General features: G+C 34.1%; 1 protein-coding gene across 1 annotated transcript; it reads left to right on the forward strand.

Moving 5' to 3' along the window:
- The first annotated feature begins 12847 nt into the window (after nt 1-12847).
- Nucleotides 12848-14885, forward strand: LOC18593025 (UDP-glycosyltransferase 88F4-like). The gene has a single exon (XM_007020030.3). It carries the CDS (start codon nt 13163-13165, stop codon nt 14573-14575), a length of 1413 nt encoding a protein of 470 aa, XP_007020092.3. The 5' UTR covers nt 12848-13162; the 3' UTR covers nt 14576-14885.
- Nucleotides 14886-15536: the final 651 nt, after the last annotated feature.

Genomic DNA, 15536 nt, shown 5'->3' on the forward strand with positions numbered 1-15536 from the left:
CTCAGTCATCCTCTAAACATAGTGACTCAATGAGAAGGCATTCTACGCATCGATGTCCTCCACCAATGATAATAGCCAAGGCGTCACCCGTCTACGGTAGTCTTGACCAAATAAAATGTTATTCGTGATCAAGACAAGTGCCATCTTGGTCGCGACACCTGGTCGTTGAAAGTTGCCTCCGTGAAAAGTATCAAGCAACTCCTGCAGCTTAATGCTCTACTGCTTGTTCCAGTATTTGGCATGAATTTCGCTCGCAACAACCTCGTATGGTCATCTGAACACATTGGGCATTGGACAAAACTTCAGTCCAGTGATAAGGTAGAACTCTTGCTTTAATATCCACTCCTTGCTCTTGCCAATGGCAAACCATAGCTCGTGCTCCATTGCCTCTGTCTCATTGATTCGACGAATCATGATGTTATGTAAGAGACCGGTGCAGAAGTAGCCTTGTGGATATACGTCCACCAGCATTCTGAAACATGTATGCTTGACTGCATCATACTCCTCTTTCTCTTGGAGAGTCTTGTTGATGTAATGCAGTTGCGACCACTTACAGTGGGTGTTGATAACGACATTGAACTCCCACTTTTTCGTCGGCACAAGAAGCAAACTATCAAGATCTTCATACTGACTGGACTGCACCAGCAAAACATGGCACACATGCACGAGTGAGTAAACCCATAATGTGGAAACAAGGTATACTGAAGAAATAAATAAATGTTGTTACACGCCATGCATATCAAGAAAAATGTTGTAACACGCCATGCATATCAAGAAAAATGTTGTAACACGCCATGCATATCAAGTCAAATGTTGTGACATGCCATGCATATCAGTGTCGTGACACGTCAATCACTGTAATTACTGACTCGTTACACCAACAGCTGTGATATGCCAAAAACCAAAAAAACCAGTTAACCCACAACACACCAGGAACAGCTGTGACACGTTAAAAACTCAAAAAATCGGTTAACCCACAATACTCCAGGAACAGCCATGACACGTTAAAAACTCAAAAAACCAGTTAACCCACAACACGCCAAGAACAACCGTGACACGCTAAAAACCCATAAAACTAGTTAACCCACAACATGATAGGAACAGTCGTGACAAGCTAAAAACCCAAAAAACCAGTTAACCCACAACACGCCATATGTAGACACGAACCCCTTTCAACACTTTGGTACGACCATAAAACCAGGAAGAAAACAATTTAAGCAAAGCATAACAATTGCAAAAAACACCAACATATCAAACCAACCCAACTAAAAATCAACGAACAGAAGAAAGTTTTAATTTTAGACTGACTGACCTCTTCACTGATAACCAACATTGTTGTTGTGATGTAGCTAAGCTTGCCAAAAACGAAGTCGAACTCTCTACTACCTTTCGAAATGAGGAATGAATGAAACTCTCTTACTTCCTTCACATAGACATTTGCGATTTCAGAAAAATATTTAATTAAAATGAAACGACCTTTTATATTCATTTCATTCATTTAGTGGAGGTCCAAACGCTTTCCTCATTATTTGCCCGCCTTCTTTCACATCATGGCGTGTCACATGCTCAAGCCATGTCGTGTCACACATCTGATTATGGCGTGTCACACACTTTAAACTCTGTCGTGTCACACCTGTCTCACATATTCTCACCGTGTCGTCTCATACATTATCACCCTGGCGTGTCACACACTTTAAACTCTGTCGTGTCACACCTGTCTCACATATTCTCACCGTGTCGTCTCATACATTATCACCCTGGCGTGTCACAAATTTCCTTCATGGCGTGTCACACACTCTAAACCCTACCGTGTCACACATTATCACCATGCCATTTCACATATTATAACCCTGTCGGGTCACACGTCTAACCATGGCGTGTCACACACTTTAAACCCTGCCGTGTCACACCCCTGTCACATTCTCATCGTGCCATTTCACACATTATCATCCTGACGTGTCACATATTCCCTCTATGGTGTGTCACACACTCTAAACCCTGCTGTGTCACATATTCTCACTATGATGTGTCACATATTCCCACCATGCCTTGTCATAAACTCTATACCCTACCATGTCACAACCGTGTCACATATTTTCACCATGATGTGTCACACATTCCCACCATGCCATTTCACAAACTTTAAATCCTGCCATCACACAAACGTGTCACATATGGCCTGCTGTAGCACAACCATTTCCTGCATCTGATTCACATCTTTCTCGTTTCGATTCACCACCGTATCAGGGATTTTTAGTTTCACATCATTCTTGAAGCTTTCGATTCATCACGACCGGTTCCTCATTCTGTTTAATATCACCTTTCTAGTATTATTTGAATGCCATGTCCGAAATATCTGAAAAACTATCTCACGCAACATTATTTTGTTTTGCACAAGCTTTTGAAGAAAAAATTGGATGTTTTGCACAAAAGTAGATCTTTGGAAATTCTTTGCATATTTATTTTCTCATTTTTCCCCTGTTTAAGAGTGCGCGTCACAGAAGATGTCTCATTAAGGAAATTTTTTTTGTCCTAAAATCTCTTCTGGTGGCTAAAAACAGTTAAATTTATCTGGAAGGTTATTTTCAAAAACACTTTGTTTTTAAGGGCCAAAAAAAATTTCCCAAAAAAAAAACTATAAAGAAAATCAAAAACTAAAAATGCTACTTGATTAACAGAGATTGAAGAGTTTATTGAACATCACATAACATTTGACTAGTAAGGGGCACTCCATTATTGAGAAGCACTTCTAATTATTTGCCCTGCATTATAGCTAGTAGGGGAAGCTTGGCATTGCAAATCTGCTTTTGAATCCTGTAATTGATTAGAAACAGTAGCTATGGAAGTAAAATCAAATAAAGTATTCCCATTTTGGAAGCCTATTGTAGAAACACTGTCTCTCAAATTACTGGGATGCAAAATAGCTTGTTGAGAGCTTCCTTCTAACATTACAATGTTGCTTGTAACACCAAAAAGTGGATTATTGGAGCATCTAGTCATTCTTGCATCTATTAAATTACTAGAAACAAGGAAAACTGTAGCATTAACGACAGTGGGCAGCTCTCCAATATGGTTAACACCCTTGTTATTTTGTTGTTGATCAAGTTTTAATGACATTGGCAACCCTTGTAGTGTGTTAACATTATGGTTCCAAGAATCATGAAAGATTACAACTTGTTCTTATCATTATTGGTATTGCCCGAGTTTCGCACATGACTTAATTGAATCATTCAAGAGAAAGAAGGCCATGCGTACTTAACACAACAGGTGTATTCAATTTTCCAAGCACACCTCTAGGTGGGAAAGATCTTAAGGTTGCATTGTGAAGCTAATTAGATCTTGTCAAGGTATGGAAATTCCTAAGTCCATTTTTAGGCCCCATACACAAATAGGTAGAATCTACACTGCCTAAAGCTGTCGCCATATTTGCTTGTTGGTTTACCACACAGTTAATTCTTTTCAAGTAAAACCTATATTTCTACAACCATAAAAATAAGACAGTTAACTACCTGATAAGATAAGATCATAGTAACTTTGGTAGGAATGTTCAGAATTAATGCTTGGAGATGGTTAGCAACATTTTCTCTGATAGTCTTTTCATCATTCATTAATTCTAGGATCTTTTTAGGTACAGCCTCCACATTAAAACCACGTGAACAGTTAACATGGAAGCTTCATGCATAAGTAGATTCATGTATGTAACAAAACAATTTAAAGAATATGTAAAAGGACCGAGAATTGAATTTTCAGAAATGGGAATATCATGGAATATTTTTTCAACAATATGCTAAGAAACAACTAAACAAACAAAAGGTTTTGCATGAGGAAAGTTAAATTCCATTTGTTAAAGCCAGAACTTTTTCCAGAATAACAACTAAAACAAAAAGCCAAAGTGTTCAAAGTTCCAGAGTTAAAACAGAAACTAGAAGTGTTCATCCCAATTTTTCTTCTTCAACAGGACGTTCAAGCACAAAAAACAATAAATAAAATTTGGAACAATCATTTTAAGCTAATACTAGTAATAACCACTAGGTAGCTTGATTGGGTTCTGTTTCAAATCCAAAATTCAAATTTTATTCTTTCTTAAATTTCTCAAATAGAAAAGAAAAACAAACTAAAAGGAGAAACATAATCAATTGGTTTATCCTTCCAAATAAATAGCATTCAACACGTAAAAAATAACATAAAATTTCCATATCTAAACTTTGACTTGTAAGTTAAGCCATCAAAATTCATAGTCAATTGGTTACCTCTGTTATTGGAAACTGTCTTTTAGGCGGGTCATCTTCTTTTAGGCAAAGAATCCTGACAATATTTCTCGAATTAGAGCTGTCAATTTCCTCTTATTGGAAAAGAACTCGTTGACCCTACCGTCAACAGTCAAGGAATCCACCACATCAAGAGCATAATCATCCTCCAAAACGGCGTCACTCCTTGGCTTTACAACACTATCAAAAATCGAAGATTGAACTTTTTTTTATGAGAAATCCCAAAATAAGACTTGAACAATTAATAGAACAAACCCCCAAAGAAAAAATGTTAAAAACCTTGAGAATTAAGAAAGAAAAACTTACAAAAGATGAAAGATTAGTGTCAAATAGAAAACGAATAGCAAAGCCAAGGTAAAAGCGAAGTAGGTAGCCAATAAGAAAGAAAACCTAGCATGAGATTTTTTTCTTTTTATTTTTAAAGTGACATTGACAGTCGACCTCAAAAATATTGGCACTACCATTTTTATCATCCTATAGAAGAGATCGGATAGATGGCAAAAATATAAAGAGGAGGCACGAATAGGGGCATAATAAGGGGGTAGAGGATTTGTGTTCACCATGAATAGTGGTGTAGACTTTCTACTGAGGATTGCAAATCTCAATTTGCTCATGTAAATCTATGTCATTGAAATAATTGCAGTAATGTTTCCTTCTTTTAACATAAAATAGTAATTTAGATGAATAATAAATACATGTATTTTTATTTAAAATTTAAATTTAAATTTGTTTTCAATTTTAAATAATTAAGTCTCAATTTTTTCCTATTTTAAATAAAAAATCATGAAATAGGAAAAAATTGAGACTTAATTAATATTAATTTCCTAAACTTTAAGGCGTTATCGATAAATCATTGAATATAAAATTTTTTAATAATTTTTTTAATTTGTTTGATAATTTATTTTTTGAAACCACTCAATGAAATATTTTCAATAAAAATGTGTTGAAAATCTTAAACAGCTTTTAACTACTTAATCTATTAAATAGTGTTGTTTAAGGAATGATATGTTATTTAATTACATTAATTTTATATTCTTTCTTTTTTAACTTTTCCAATGCAAATATTTATAAAATCATATTCCCTTTTACAAAGTATTTAATAGAAAATCTACTCAACACTTAATTTTCAATAATATACCAAACAATTTTTATATCATAACTTTAGTGGTTAAATTATCAGTGCTAAAATTTTTTAGTTTATCAAATAGTACCTTAGTGAAATATATGTCTATCTGTCTAGTTACATATAGACCAAGCAATTCTAGATACGATTCACTAACACAACACAAACATGATACTGAATTAAACATATTTGACTTTAGTAAGATCGTATTCTTGTCATGATTGTGTCAACTCATTTATGACCACGAAAATATTCAAGTTCTATGTGGGTTGACATATCTAACTTGTATATATATGACATGCTTATACATATTTTATTAATTACATTAATAAGTTAATCGACATTACTTAATATATTTAGCTCATTTATTAATATTAAAAAGACATAAAATAACTTATCAATTATGTTTAAATAAGTTAATCTTATTTTAACGTGTTAATCATGTTATATTGTGTAATTAATAAAAAAAAATACTAAACGTGTAATAAATAAGATTAACGTGTAATAAACGTGTCATATTCATGTCAAATGTATGATTAATTAATTGCATCGTGTTCATGTCAATTTATTTATTTGTTATACCTTTATGCAAGTGGTACATGTATCAACCCTAATTCATGCGAGCTCAGACTTTAATTTAGACTTGGGGTTATGCCACTTAAGGCAAGATTGGAGTCATTACCCAATTTTTACGAGTAACCAAGAACCAGATATATAGGCTTCAAGACAATAAGTTTTATCATTACCAAAGAATTTGGTATGAAGATTTTAGTATTAAGTAAAGAAGTAATCAAAGTTTCTAAGCCCTCTTGGGGTAACACAACCTTAATTTATTATTTCACTTTGGATTAACCTAGTCAAGATTTTCAAGTCAAATAGACACCTCACCTTTACTTAAAAAACCATGCAATTCATAAATAATTAAATGTCTCATGCTATCACTTATGTATCTAAAAAGATACAAGTGGACTAGTAACCTTAAGTGGTTTGTCAACCATTAAATGTTGCAAACAATTATATAACTATTTAACATAAAACATCGAAATTAGATAAAGGAAGGCTAGGCTAGGTAAAGGCAAAACAAAAAATTTTAGTGCTTTTTTGAAAGAAAGTGAGAGAACACTAGAGGAAAGGAAAAGACTTCTGAATTCTAAGTTATGATAAAATAAAGAAAGAATGGGTATTTATAGTTGGGAGCTAAGTGGAATGAATGATTGAGATTCAGTGAGATGAACTATCCATATTAGAGGATAAATTTGACAATTATCTCTAAATAATGATAATTAGCTATTTTTATTACTTTGGAGATAACTATAAAGGTAAGAAGAAAACGAAAAAACATGTTTCTGAATAATTAAGTCAAAAAGTATGAGCAAATCCAATCTTATCTATTAAAAGCATATTGTCAATCTACAATATTGAGTGTTTGACAATATTTTTTCTATTTATCTCAATAATATTTCTCATTTTATTATTATTCTACAAATCTAAATTATGTTTTTAATTATCCAAAATTCAAGGTATAAAATTGATGCTAACAATTTGGCCCCCCTTGATCGAGCACGGTACAAGTGAAAATCAATGTTTGTAAAGCAAATTTTGCAACTTGACGAGCATAAAACTCTGAAGTGCAGGTCATGCTCGATGATGACTTGCCTCCATACTCTGAAGAGTTTAAACCTATCATAGCTCAAAATCATGGGTTTTATAAAATGATTTTACTTTAGGTGGTTGAAGAAAACTTTGGGGCTACTAAAGAAAAATGGAAGCTTGGGATTAATGTCAGACCAAATCTAAGATTATTGAATTTGGATTTAATATTGCATTTTTGAGCTTCCGAAAAAAAATTCTAGAGTTGCCTAAAAAAATATGGGGATTATTATGAATAAAACTTTACTTTAGGATTGCCGAATAAGAACTCTAGGGTTGTCAAGAAAAGACTTTGCTTCAAGGTTGTCGAATAAAAACTCTACGATTGCCAGAGAAAGTCCAAAGGTTGTTAGGTAAATTTAGTGAAGATGATTTTCGATTCAAATTATTGAAAAGGATTATGGGGTTTCAAAAAATGAAAAACTTGAGGTTGCTAGGAAAATATGCAGTGCAAATTTAATGCAAAATTATTGAAATGAACTCTAAGTTGCAAAGAGAATATTGTCTTGAAACTTGATTTTGAAAAAACCTTCAACTATGTTGATAGGTGCTTCCTTATTAAGGTTATAAAGGCAATGGGCTTTGGTTCTAAATGACAAAGCTGGATTTATGAATGCATATTGACTGTGAAGGTTTTAGTTTTGGTGAATGGATAGACCACATTTGAGTTCCCCATGATGAAAAGATTACGATAAAGTGATCTTCTGTCACCTTTTCTTTTTATTATGGCTATCGAGGCCCTTCATCTTCTCCTTTCTAAGGCAGAATCTCTCCATCTGTTTTGAGGCATCAGACTTACATCTTTTGGTATGATCATATCTCATCTTTAGTTCGCTAATGACATGGTTATCTTCTTAAAGCTAGACTTCTAGGGTGTTTTTATTGTTCACAAGATACTACATTATTTTGAGCTAGTTTCTAGGTTGAAAATTGATTTAAGTAAATCTTGTATCTACCCTATGGGTATCGAGGATGCGGTGGGTACCAAAATGGTGCTTATTTTGTAGTGTAACGTGGGAATATTACCGTTCATGTATCTTGGTGCTCTTCTTGGTGCCAATCTTAGGAGCTTTAGCACATGGGATCTTGTGGTTAATAAATTCAATCAACGTTTTACGTTTTGGCATAGGGCATATATGTCATTCAGAGGTGGGTTAACTCTTATTGACTTTGTGCTTAATTCGCTTCTTCTTTACTATTTATCTATTTTCCAAGCCCTAAAGGGTGTTCTTCATAAGCTAAAACAGTTGAAAAAACTTTTTTACAAGGGGTAACCTTGGCAAGTGTAAAATTTCAAAAGTTAAATGGAGAATAGTATGCAAACTAAATGGATATGGTAGGCTAGGAATCTTTAGCCTTAGCCACAAAAAATGGCACTTCTTACAAAAAGGTGGTAGTGTTATGGTACTGAAAATAACGCTCTTTAGAGATGCTTGAAGGCAGAAAAATATGGCAAAGGTTAGTCCAATTAGCTCCCTTTTATGGCATGACCCTATAGAATGTCATTGGTTTGGCAAAGCACTATCAACATACCTTCTAGTGAGGGAGTTGAAGAGCTTTTTGGTTTTCATGCTTGTCATTGGATCATAGGTAATGGTGCCTTTGTCTTCTTTTGGCTTGATTAATGGATCCTTGAGAATGAGATACTATGCTCCAAATTTCCCAAACTTTTCTCACTAATAACTAATAGGAGGCACGGTGCTTGACATTTAGCACAACGACAACTAGTCTATCTCTTTCTTATGTAACTTTTACTCATGGGAGACTAGCTTTTACAATGAGCTTTGTGCTTTGTTGAGGCACATTGTACTTGTACCTAGCAAGGCAAACAAACTCATATAAGAGTATGATCCCAGAGGTAACATTTTGGTCAAAATTTTTTACTTTTTATTTGATGTTGATCCTAGTAATTAAACTTTATGACTACACTCCATGTAAAAATTATCTATCCCACCAAAACTACAAGGTTTTTTATGGCTTGCTTCTTTTGACTTGAACCCCTCAAAATCCTTCTTTCATTTGAGGGGAATCGAATTTAGCTTTGAGTAATTGCATTGCACTTGGTGTGATTTTGAGTTAGAGATGTGCTCCCATATTTTTCTCACATGCTACTTCAGTTAGATGGTATGAGGTCTTATTCTTCAATGGTGGGGTATGTCATGGTCTTCCCCTACAATAGTACCATTTCTTTTTGCAATCTTGAGCTGATTGCAAGCATTGGATGGTAGTTTGTGGCGTTACGTTTTGATCTTTTTGGTTGGCTTGCAATGAGTCGGTATTTAACAGTAAAGTATGGGATGGTTTTGAAATCTTATTTTTTATTAAAATGTAATCCATGTTCTAGATACGTGCATGTGATGGAAATGATGTGATCGATGATATTGGCTGGTGGGTCGAACCACGGAACACATCCATCAAACGATCTCCTCTACACTCATAACTAGGAGTCTTTTAAAAGGCTTCATTGGATGGTGAGTATAAATTTAATGTTGATGGTTCAACAAGGGGCAAACTAGATCCAATAGGATGTGGAGGGGTTCTTCACAACTTGGAGGTTTATGTGGCTGGTGTCTTCTTTGAGCCATTTGGCATTCAAGACTCCAACTTTTCAAAGCTCATGGCTATTCTTAATGCACTGCGCCTTTTCTCTTGCTCTTTGTTTGTAGGTTCAAAGTTGATTGTAGAGTTCAGCTCTAGGATGGCTCTATCTTGGGAGTCCATGATAATTCTATTTTATAGAATTATTTTATTTTAATTTTGTTATTAAATATTAGCTAAGTCCTCAATTTTTAATTATAATTTATTTATTTTTAGTTTTTTTTATTTAATTAGTTTATTTTTAACTGAGTTATTTTAATTTTATATTATTCTTTTTAATTTGGTTATTATTTATTAGTTTTTATATTTTTTTTGTAGAAACTAAAAGAAATTGGGCTTAATTTTGGAAAGTGAGATGTTGAGAGACCCGAAAGTCTGCTTACATATGCTTTAGTGTTTTAGCCATAACTCAAGGTACAGAACTCCAAATGATACGATTCTTAGACCATTGGAAAGCTAAGAGACAGAGCTACAATTTTCATTTTGCTTCGAAGATAGAGAGAATCGTGTTGGAAAATGACTGGATGTACGGTTTTGGGAATGAAAATTTGTAAAGATTTATAATTGATTTTTGGGTCTCTCATTACACTTTTAAATCCAATTAAACCCTAGGTCGACTTAAGGAACTTTAGGTTAAGTTTATTAGTATAAATAGGATATGTTTAACAACATTAGAGAGATAACTTTTTGGAGATTCAAGAAGCTAGGAGTTGAGGCTGAAACTTGGAGATCAAAGCGGCAAATATTGTTTTTGTTTTCTTCCTTGGCTTTTATTATTCTTGTTACTCTCAATGGTTGAATTTATTACAATGTTATTTGTTTTTGCAATTATGAGTAGCTAATTTTCTTTTTCTAGGATTACAATTGAACTCACATGTAATCTAAATTTTTAATCTCTTTCTTTCTTATTTTCAATGGAATTGAATTGTTTATTCCAATTTATTCTTAATGTTTTTAATTGCTTGGTCACCAATTAAATTGATTTAGGAACCTAAGCCAACTTGGGAAAATGAGTTTAGTGTAGACTAAAATTGGGATAACATATTATCATATTTATTGATTTACGTATAGGATGTGGATATACCTATAGGCTATATGTAGCCAGATTAGAGCCTGAACTTAATGAGTCTGTTTTAATTTCAATTCACATAGGGATATAATGTTTTGGTTAAAATAGATATTTTTATAAGATAAGTCAAAAGACCTTTATAAATAATTTAGGACTCTAGGTTGGCAATTCAACCTATTGAAATAAGTTAAGAAAGAGAGATAAGATTTAGATGAAGTGTGAGGGATATTGTAATCCTAGGCTTGTTTGATTTGATATTTACTCAAGTTATTATTATTGTGATTTTTCTTGTTGATTTAAATTTTAGTTAATTAGTTTTAAGTAATCAATTAATTTTGAGTGTTTGGATAAGATTAAATTGTTCTAATTTTAGTACTTAGTAAAATTTTAAATCAATTCTCTGTGGGATCGATACTCTGCTTGCTTATATACAATCTATTCAATACGTATACTTGCACAGTAGAATTTTAACTGACAGTCCAACATTGATATAAGGATAAATGGAACCTATTTAATAAAATTGATGCTCTTTCACTTTCCTTAGGCATGGTGTCCTTTACACATACTTTACAAGAAGGTAACTCATTTGCAAATTCTCTTGCAAAATTTGGACTTGAAAGAAACTTGATGTTTTCTGCATGGTTGTAACCTTTACTCACCCTTTTGATATTGTTTTAGAGCTATTGCCTTATGGTTAATGTTCTTACTATTTTGCTTTATTTTTGGCATCATCTTATGGTACTAAGTGCCAATAGGTAAATCTTTGATTAATGGTACTGAGTACCGCTAGGCTTGCTCATTGAGCTACTACACCCTTTTAATTTTTTTTTTATTTTTTATGTTTTTATTTTGTTTAATATTTCAAGTTACATATTTTAAGTTAGAATTTCCTGAATTAAAATATGCATTTATGGCTGATAGAGTTAAATATAATTGTAAATGTTTGTATCATTTTATTTATATTTACGAATTTTCTGTAGATCCAAATTAATAATTTAAATGTAAGGTAGAATTTGATTGTGGTTTTTGAGCTTAAATAAAATTATTTTATAAGAAATAAAAGATAAATTGGGTAAATGTTGAATAATTCCAAAAGAATGTGTATTTGTAAATTGTGAAAGTTGTAATTAAATTAACTTATTTTGTCAATTGTGTTCAACTCAAGTTAAAAACTAAGTCAAATTAAAATATAAATTTTAAGTCAAATTAGAATATAAATTTCAAATTTTTATACAATTATAACTAAAAGAAAAAAGAATTTATTTAGTCTTTTTATACTATTTTATTCCAATATAATTCAAGTTATTCATCCAAATCAAGCTTTAGGTATAAATTTATTTTTGAAATATTACAAATTTTTTATGGAAGGATAATTCAAATTTAATTTTTGTAAAGAAGATAAATTGACGTGCCTATTCTGAAATCAAATATTTAAATAAGAAAATATTTATAAATATTTTTTTAGCACCATAAATGTTTTACACTTAAACATCATTTGGCTTATTAATAAGTATATATATTATCTACTAAAAAATTTATATTTTTCAAAGATTTGTTTCAATTTAATCTCTAAACACTTCAATTTTATTCAATTTAATCTTTTAGTATACAGTTTTGTTGAATTTAATTTATATGACATGACACAGATTTTTTTAAAATTTTTTTTGATTTGTTACGTGGCATTAACTCATCAGCATATTAATGTCACGTCATTATGTCAATACCACATGGCACTACCACGTCATCACAATAATGCTACGTGACATTTCCACATTATCATGATTGTGCCACATCACCAAAATGTGCCATATTAACATGACGTATGTGATGATGTCATCACTTTTAACTTTTAAATTCAATATTGTTTAAAGAGGAAATTAAGTTGATGAGAGAAATTTTAAGTTTTTTAAAGTTTTAAATTTATGTCTTAGTGAGTTAATATGTATAAAAACTATAGCGGAATTAAAACTTGAACATCTATATCTATCCCGACAGAAGTGGGGCAGGACCATGATGCTTGGCTCTTGATCAGATATACTTGTGGTTGCGGAACACAAATCGCTACATGTTGGTGGAACATAAGTGGCGCTGCTTTCAGTTTCAAAATATAATTGTACCCTCGCCCAGCTGACAGAAACTTGGCAACTTTTGGCTTTGTCGTGGCTTTAATTAGAAGTAACCCAATATTTCATTGGCAGATAAACACAGAGCCAACAACTCCCACTGAGTAGTGAATGCTCTACCTAGGAAACTAAATTCTATCCCTTCATTTCATGAGAAAAATAAGAAAATTCATTGATGTGTAACCCAAGTTCAACCCTCTTGCCCCCAAGTCATTGTGTTTTGTGCTTTTCCAGGAGTTATAACCTCTTTTGGCTCCTCTACCTCTTCAAACAAACACAAGTAGTCATAGCTGAAGACTGAAGAGACAATCAAGCAAAGAAAGCAAAAAAAATGCAAGAGACGATCGTGCTCTACCCATCGCCAGGCTTGGGCCATGTGGTGTCAATGGTGGAGCTAGGCAAACTCATCCTACAACAGCGAAACCACCAATTTTCCATCACCATCCTCCTTACTACTGGTTTTTGGGACACCCCAAGCATCATCTCCTACATCAAATCTGTCTCCCAAGCCTACCCATCCATCTCCTTTCGCCGCTTCCCATCCATCTCCGTCTCCATGGACCAAAAATGCAGCGGTGCTGCGATTTATTTCCAGTTCGTCCGCCTCCATGCGCCCAACGCACTCCTTTCTCTTCAGGAAATCTCAAAAGATCACAAGATCTCTGCTTTTGTCATAGATCTTTTCTGCACTTCTAGTCTATCCATGGGAAAAGATCTCAAAATCCCCACTTTTTACTTCTATGCCTCTGGTGCTTCTTCCCTTGCTGCCTTCCTTCAATTCTCGAAACTTGATGAACAAACCACTGAGAGCTTCAGAGATCTACCTGACACAGTCTTTCATTTCCACGGCCTGCCACCGTTGAAAGCCATACACATGCCAGACCCCACACTTGATAGAGAAGATCCTGCTTATCGGGACTTTATATACTTCTGTTCAGGCCTCGCACAATCAGATGGAATTATAGTTAACACATTTGAAGAGCTCGAACCGATTTCCATCAAGGCTATTGCTGATGGGTTATGCCTCGTTGATGCTCCAACTCCACCAACTTACTACATCGGACCATTGATTGCAGCAGGTAGTAAAGCTGAACACGAGTGTTTATCGTGGCTGGAGAAGCAACCGTGTAAAAGCGTTGTGTTCTTGTGCTTTGGGAGCCGTGGGTCGTTCTCTCGGGTCCAAATTATGGAAATAGCAAAAGGTTTGGAAAGGAGTGGGCAAAGGTTCTTGTGGGTGGTAAAAAATCCACCTCGCGACGAAAAGGCAAAGCAAACTGACGAAAGCCCCACTGTGGATCTAGACTCTCTTTTGCCAGAGGGTTTTCTGGAGAGAACCAAAGATAGGGGTCTGGTTGTGAAGTCATTTGCGCCACAAGTAGCAGTGCTGAACAAGGACTCGGTTGGTGGCTTTGTGACTCATTGTGGGTGGAACTCCATCTTAGAAGCAGCGGTCGCGGGGGTGCCTATGATTGCATGGCCTTTATATGCAGAGCAACACTTGAATCGGAACATTTTGGTTCAGGATATGAAGATGGCTATCCCTGTGGAGCAAAGACAGGAAGATGGGTTCGTGAGTGGAACTGAGTTGGAGAAGCGAGTCACGGAGTTGATGGATTCCGACATTGGCATGGAGCTTAGAGAAAGGAGTTGGAAGATGAGAGAGAAGGCCTTGGCTGCCTGGGGTCCTTCAGGGTCTTCCACTAAAGCACTAACCAAGTTGATTGACTTGTGGAAGCGAGGTTGAGAATCAACTGTTTTGTTTTGTCCTGTTCGCATGGTATCTATGGTGGAACACAAATCCTCTGCCCGTATTGTGCCCCAGCCGTGTCTCCTCTCTATATTTTTGCCATCTGTTTTATCTCTTTGGCAGTTAATATCAACTAAAAAAAAAAGAAAAAAAAAATCTCATGTTAGGTTTTTTTACTGTTGACTGTCTACCTCGCTTTGACCTTGTTTTTGGCTGCCTACATCTCTTTTGCCTTGACTTTTCTATTTGGCAGGATGCTTTCAACTTTTGTAAGTTTTTTTTAAATTTATTAAAATTTAATTTTATATGTATTAATTCATTACATGATATTTTTTTGGATTTTTTTGAGAGAAGCTATATATGAGTTTTTTTTTAATAGTAATAAGGTTTCATTAAACCATGGGTGTAAAAATACTCACTACCTTGAGAGCAAGTCCCAAAATACAAAAATCTCAAGATGATAGAAGTTTGATTGGTGTATCCACTTGTTTGCAATATACCCAAATCAAAACTCGAAGTCCCTTTCATGGCTACAAGCCATCTTATAAAAAAAAAGAAACGAAACTCCCAGAACCAGAAAGGGGAAGAACAAGAAATAGCAGCACTGAACTCAAAACAACCCCTGTACACAAAAAGTAACAAAAGAGCCTCCCCTTAACATAGTAAATCATCTCAAAACCAAAAAAGTTGAAGAAAAGATTCCCAACCCAAGAACACTGCTAACAAGCAATGAAAAGGAAGGAGGAAAGCACAATCAGAAAAGATTGCCACAACCATACTTCATAAAAAAAAAACCCCTTTAAGCTGCATGTCCCCTAAATTTTAGAACACACAAAAAGTACTCTGACCAAGACTCATTGCATTTTTGGCGAGAGTGTTGGCCTCCTGATTGGTTTCTCGCGGAACATGTTTTATTTCCCACGGCCCCAATTGTTCTTTAATTCTTTTAATAAGAATC

The sequence above is a fragment of the Theobroma cacao genome, chromosome 8, assembly GCF_053813885.1.
Source record: "Theobroma cacao isolate CCN51 chromosome 8, ASM5381388v1, whole genome shotgun sequence".
Lineage (NCBI taxonomy): Eukaryota > Viridiplantae > Streptophyta > Magnoliopsida > Malvales > Malvaceae > Theobroma > Theobroma cacao.

Bases quoted from the DNA above. Each gene is read 5' to 3' on its own strand.
- LOC18593025 (XM_007020030.3), top strand. From the start codon at position 13,163: ATGCAAGAGACGATCGTGCTCTACCCATCGCCAGGCTTGGGCCATGTG.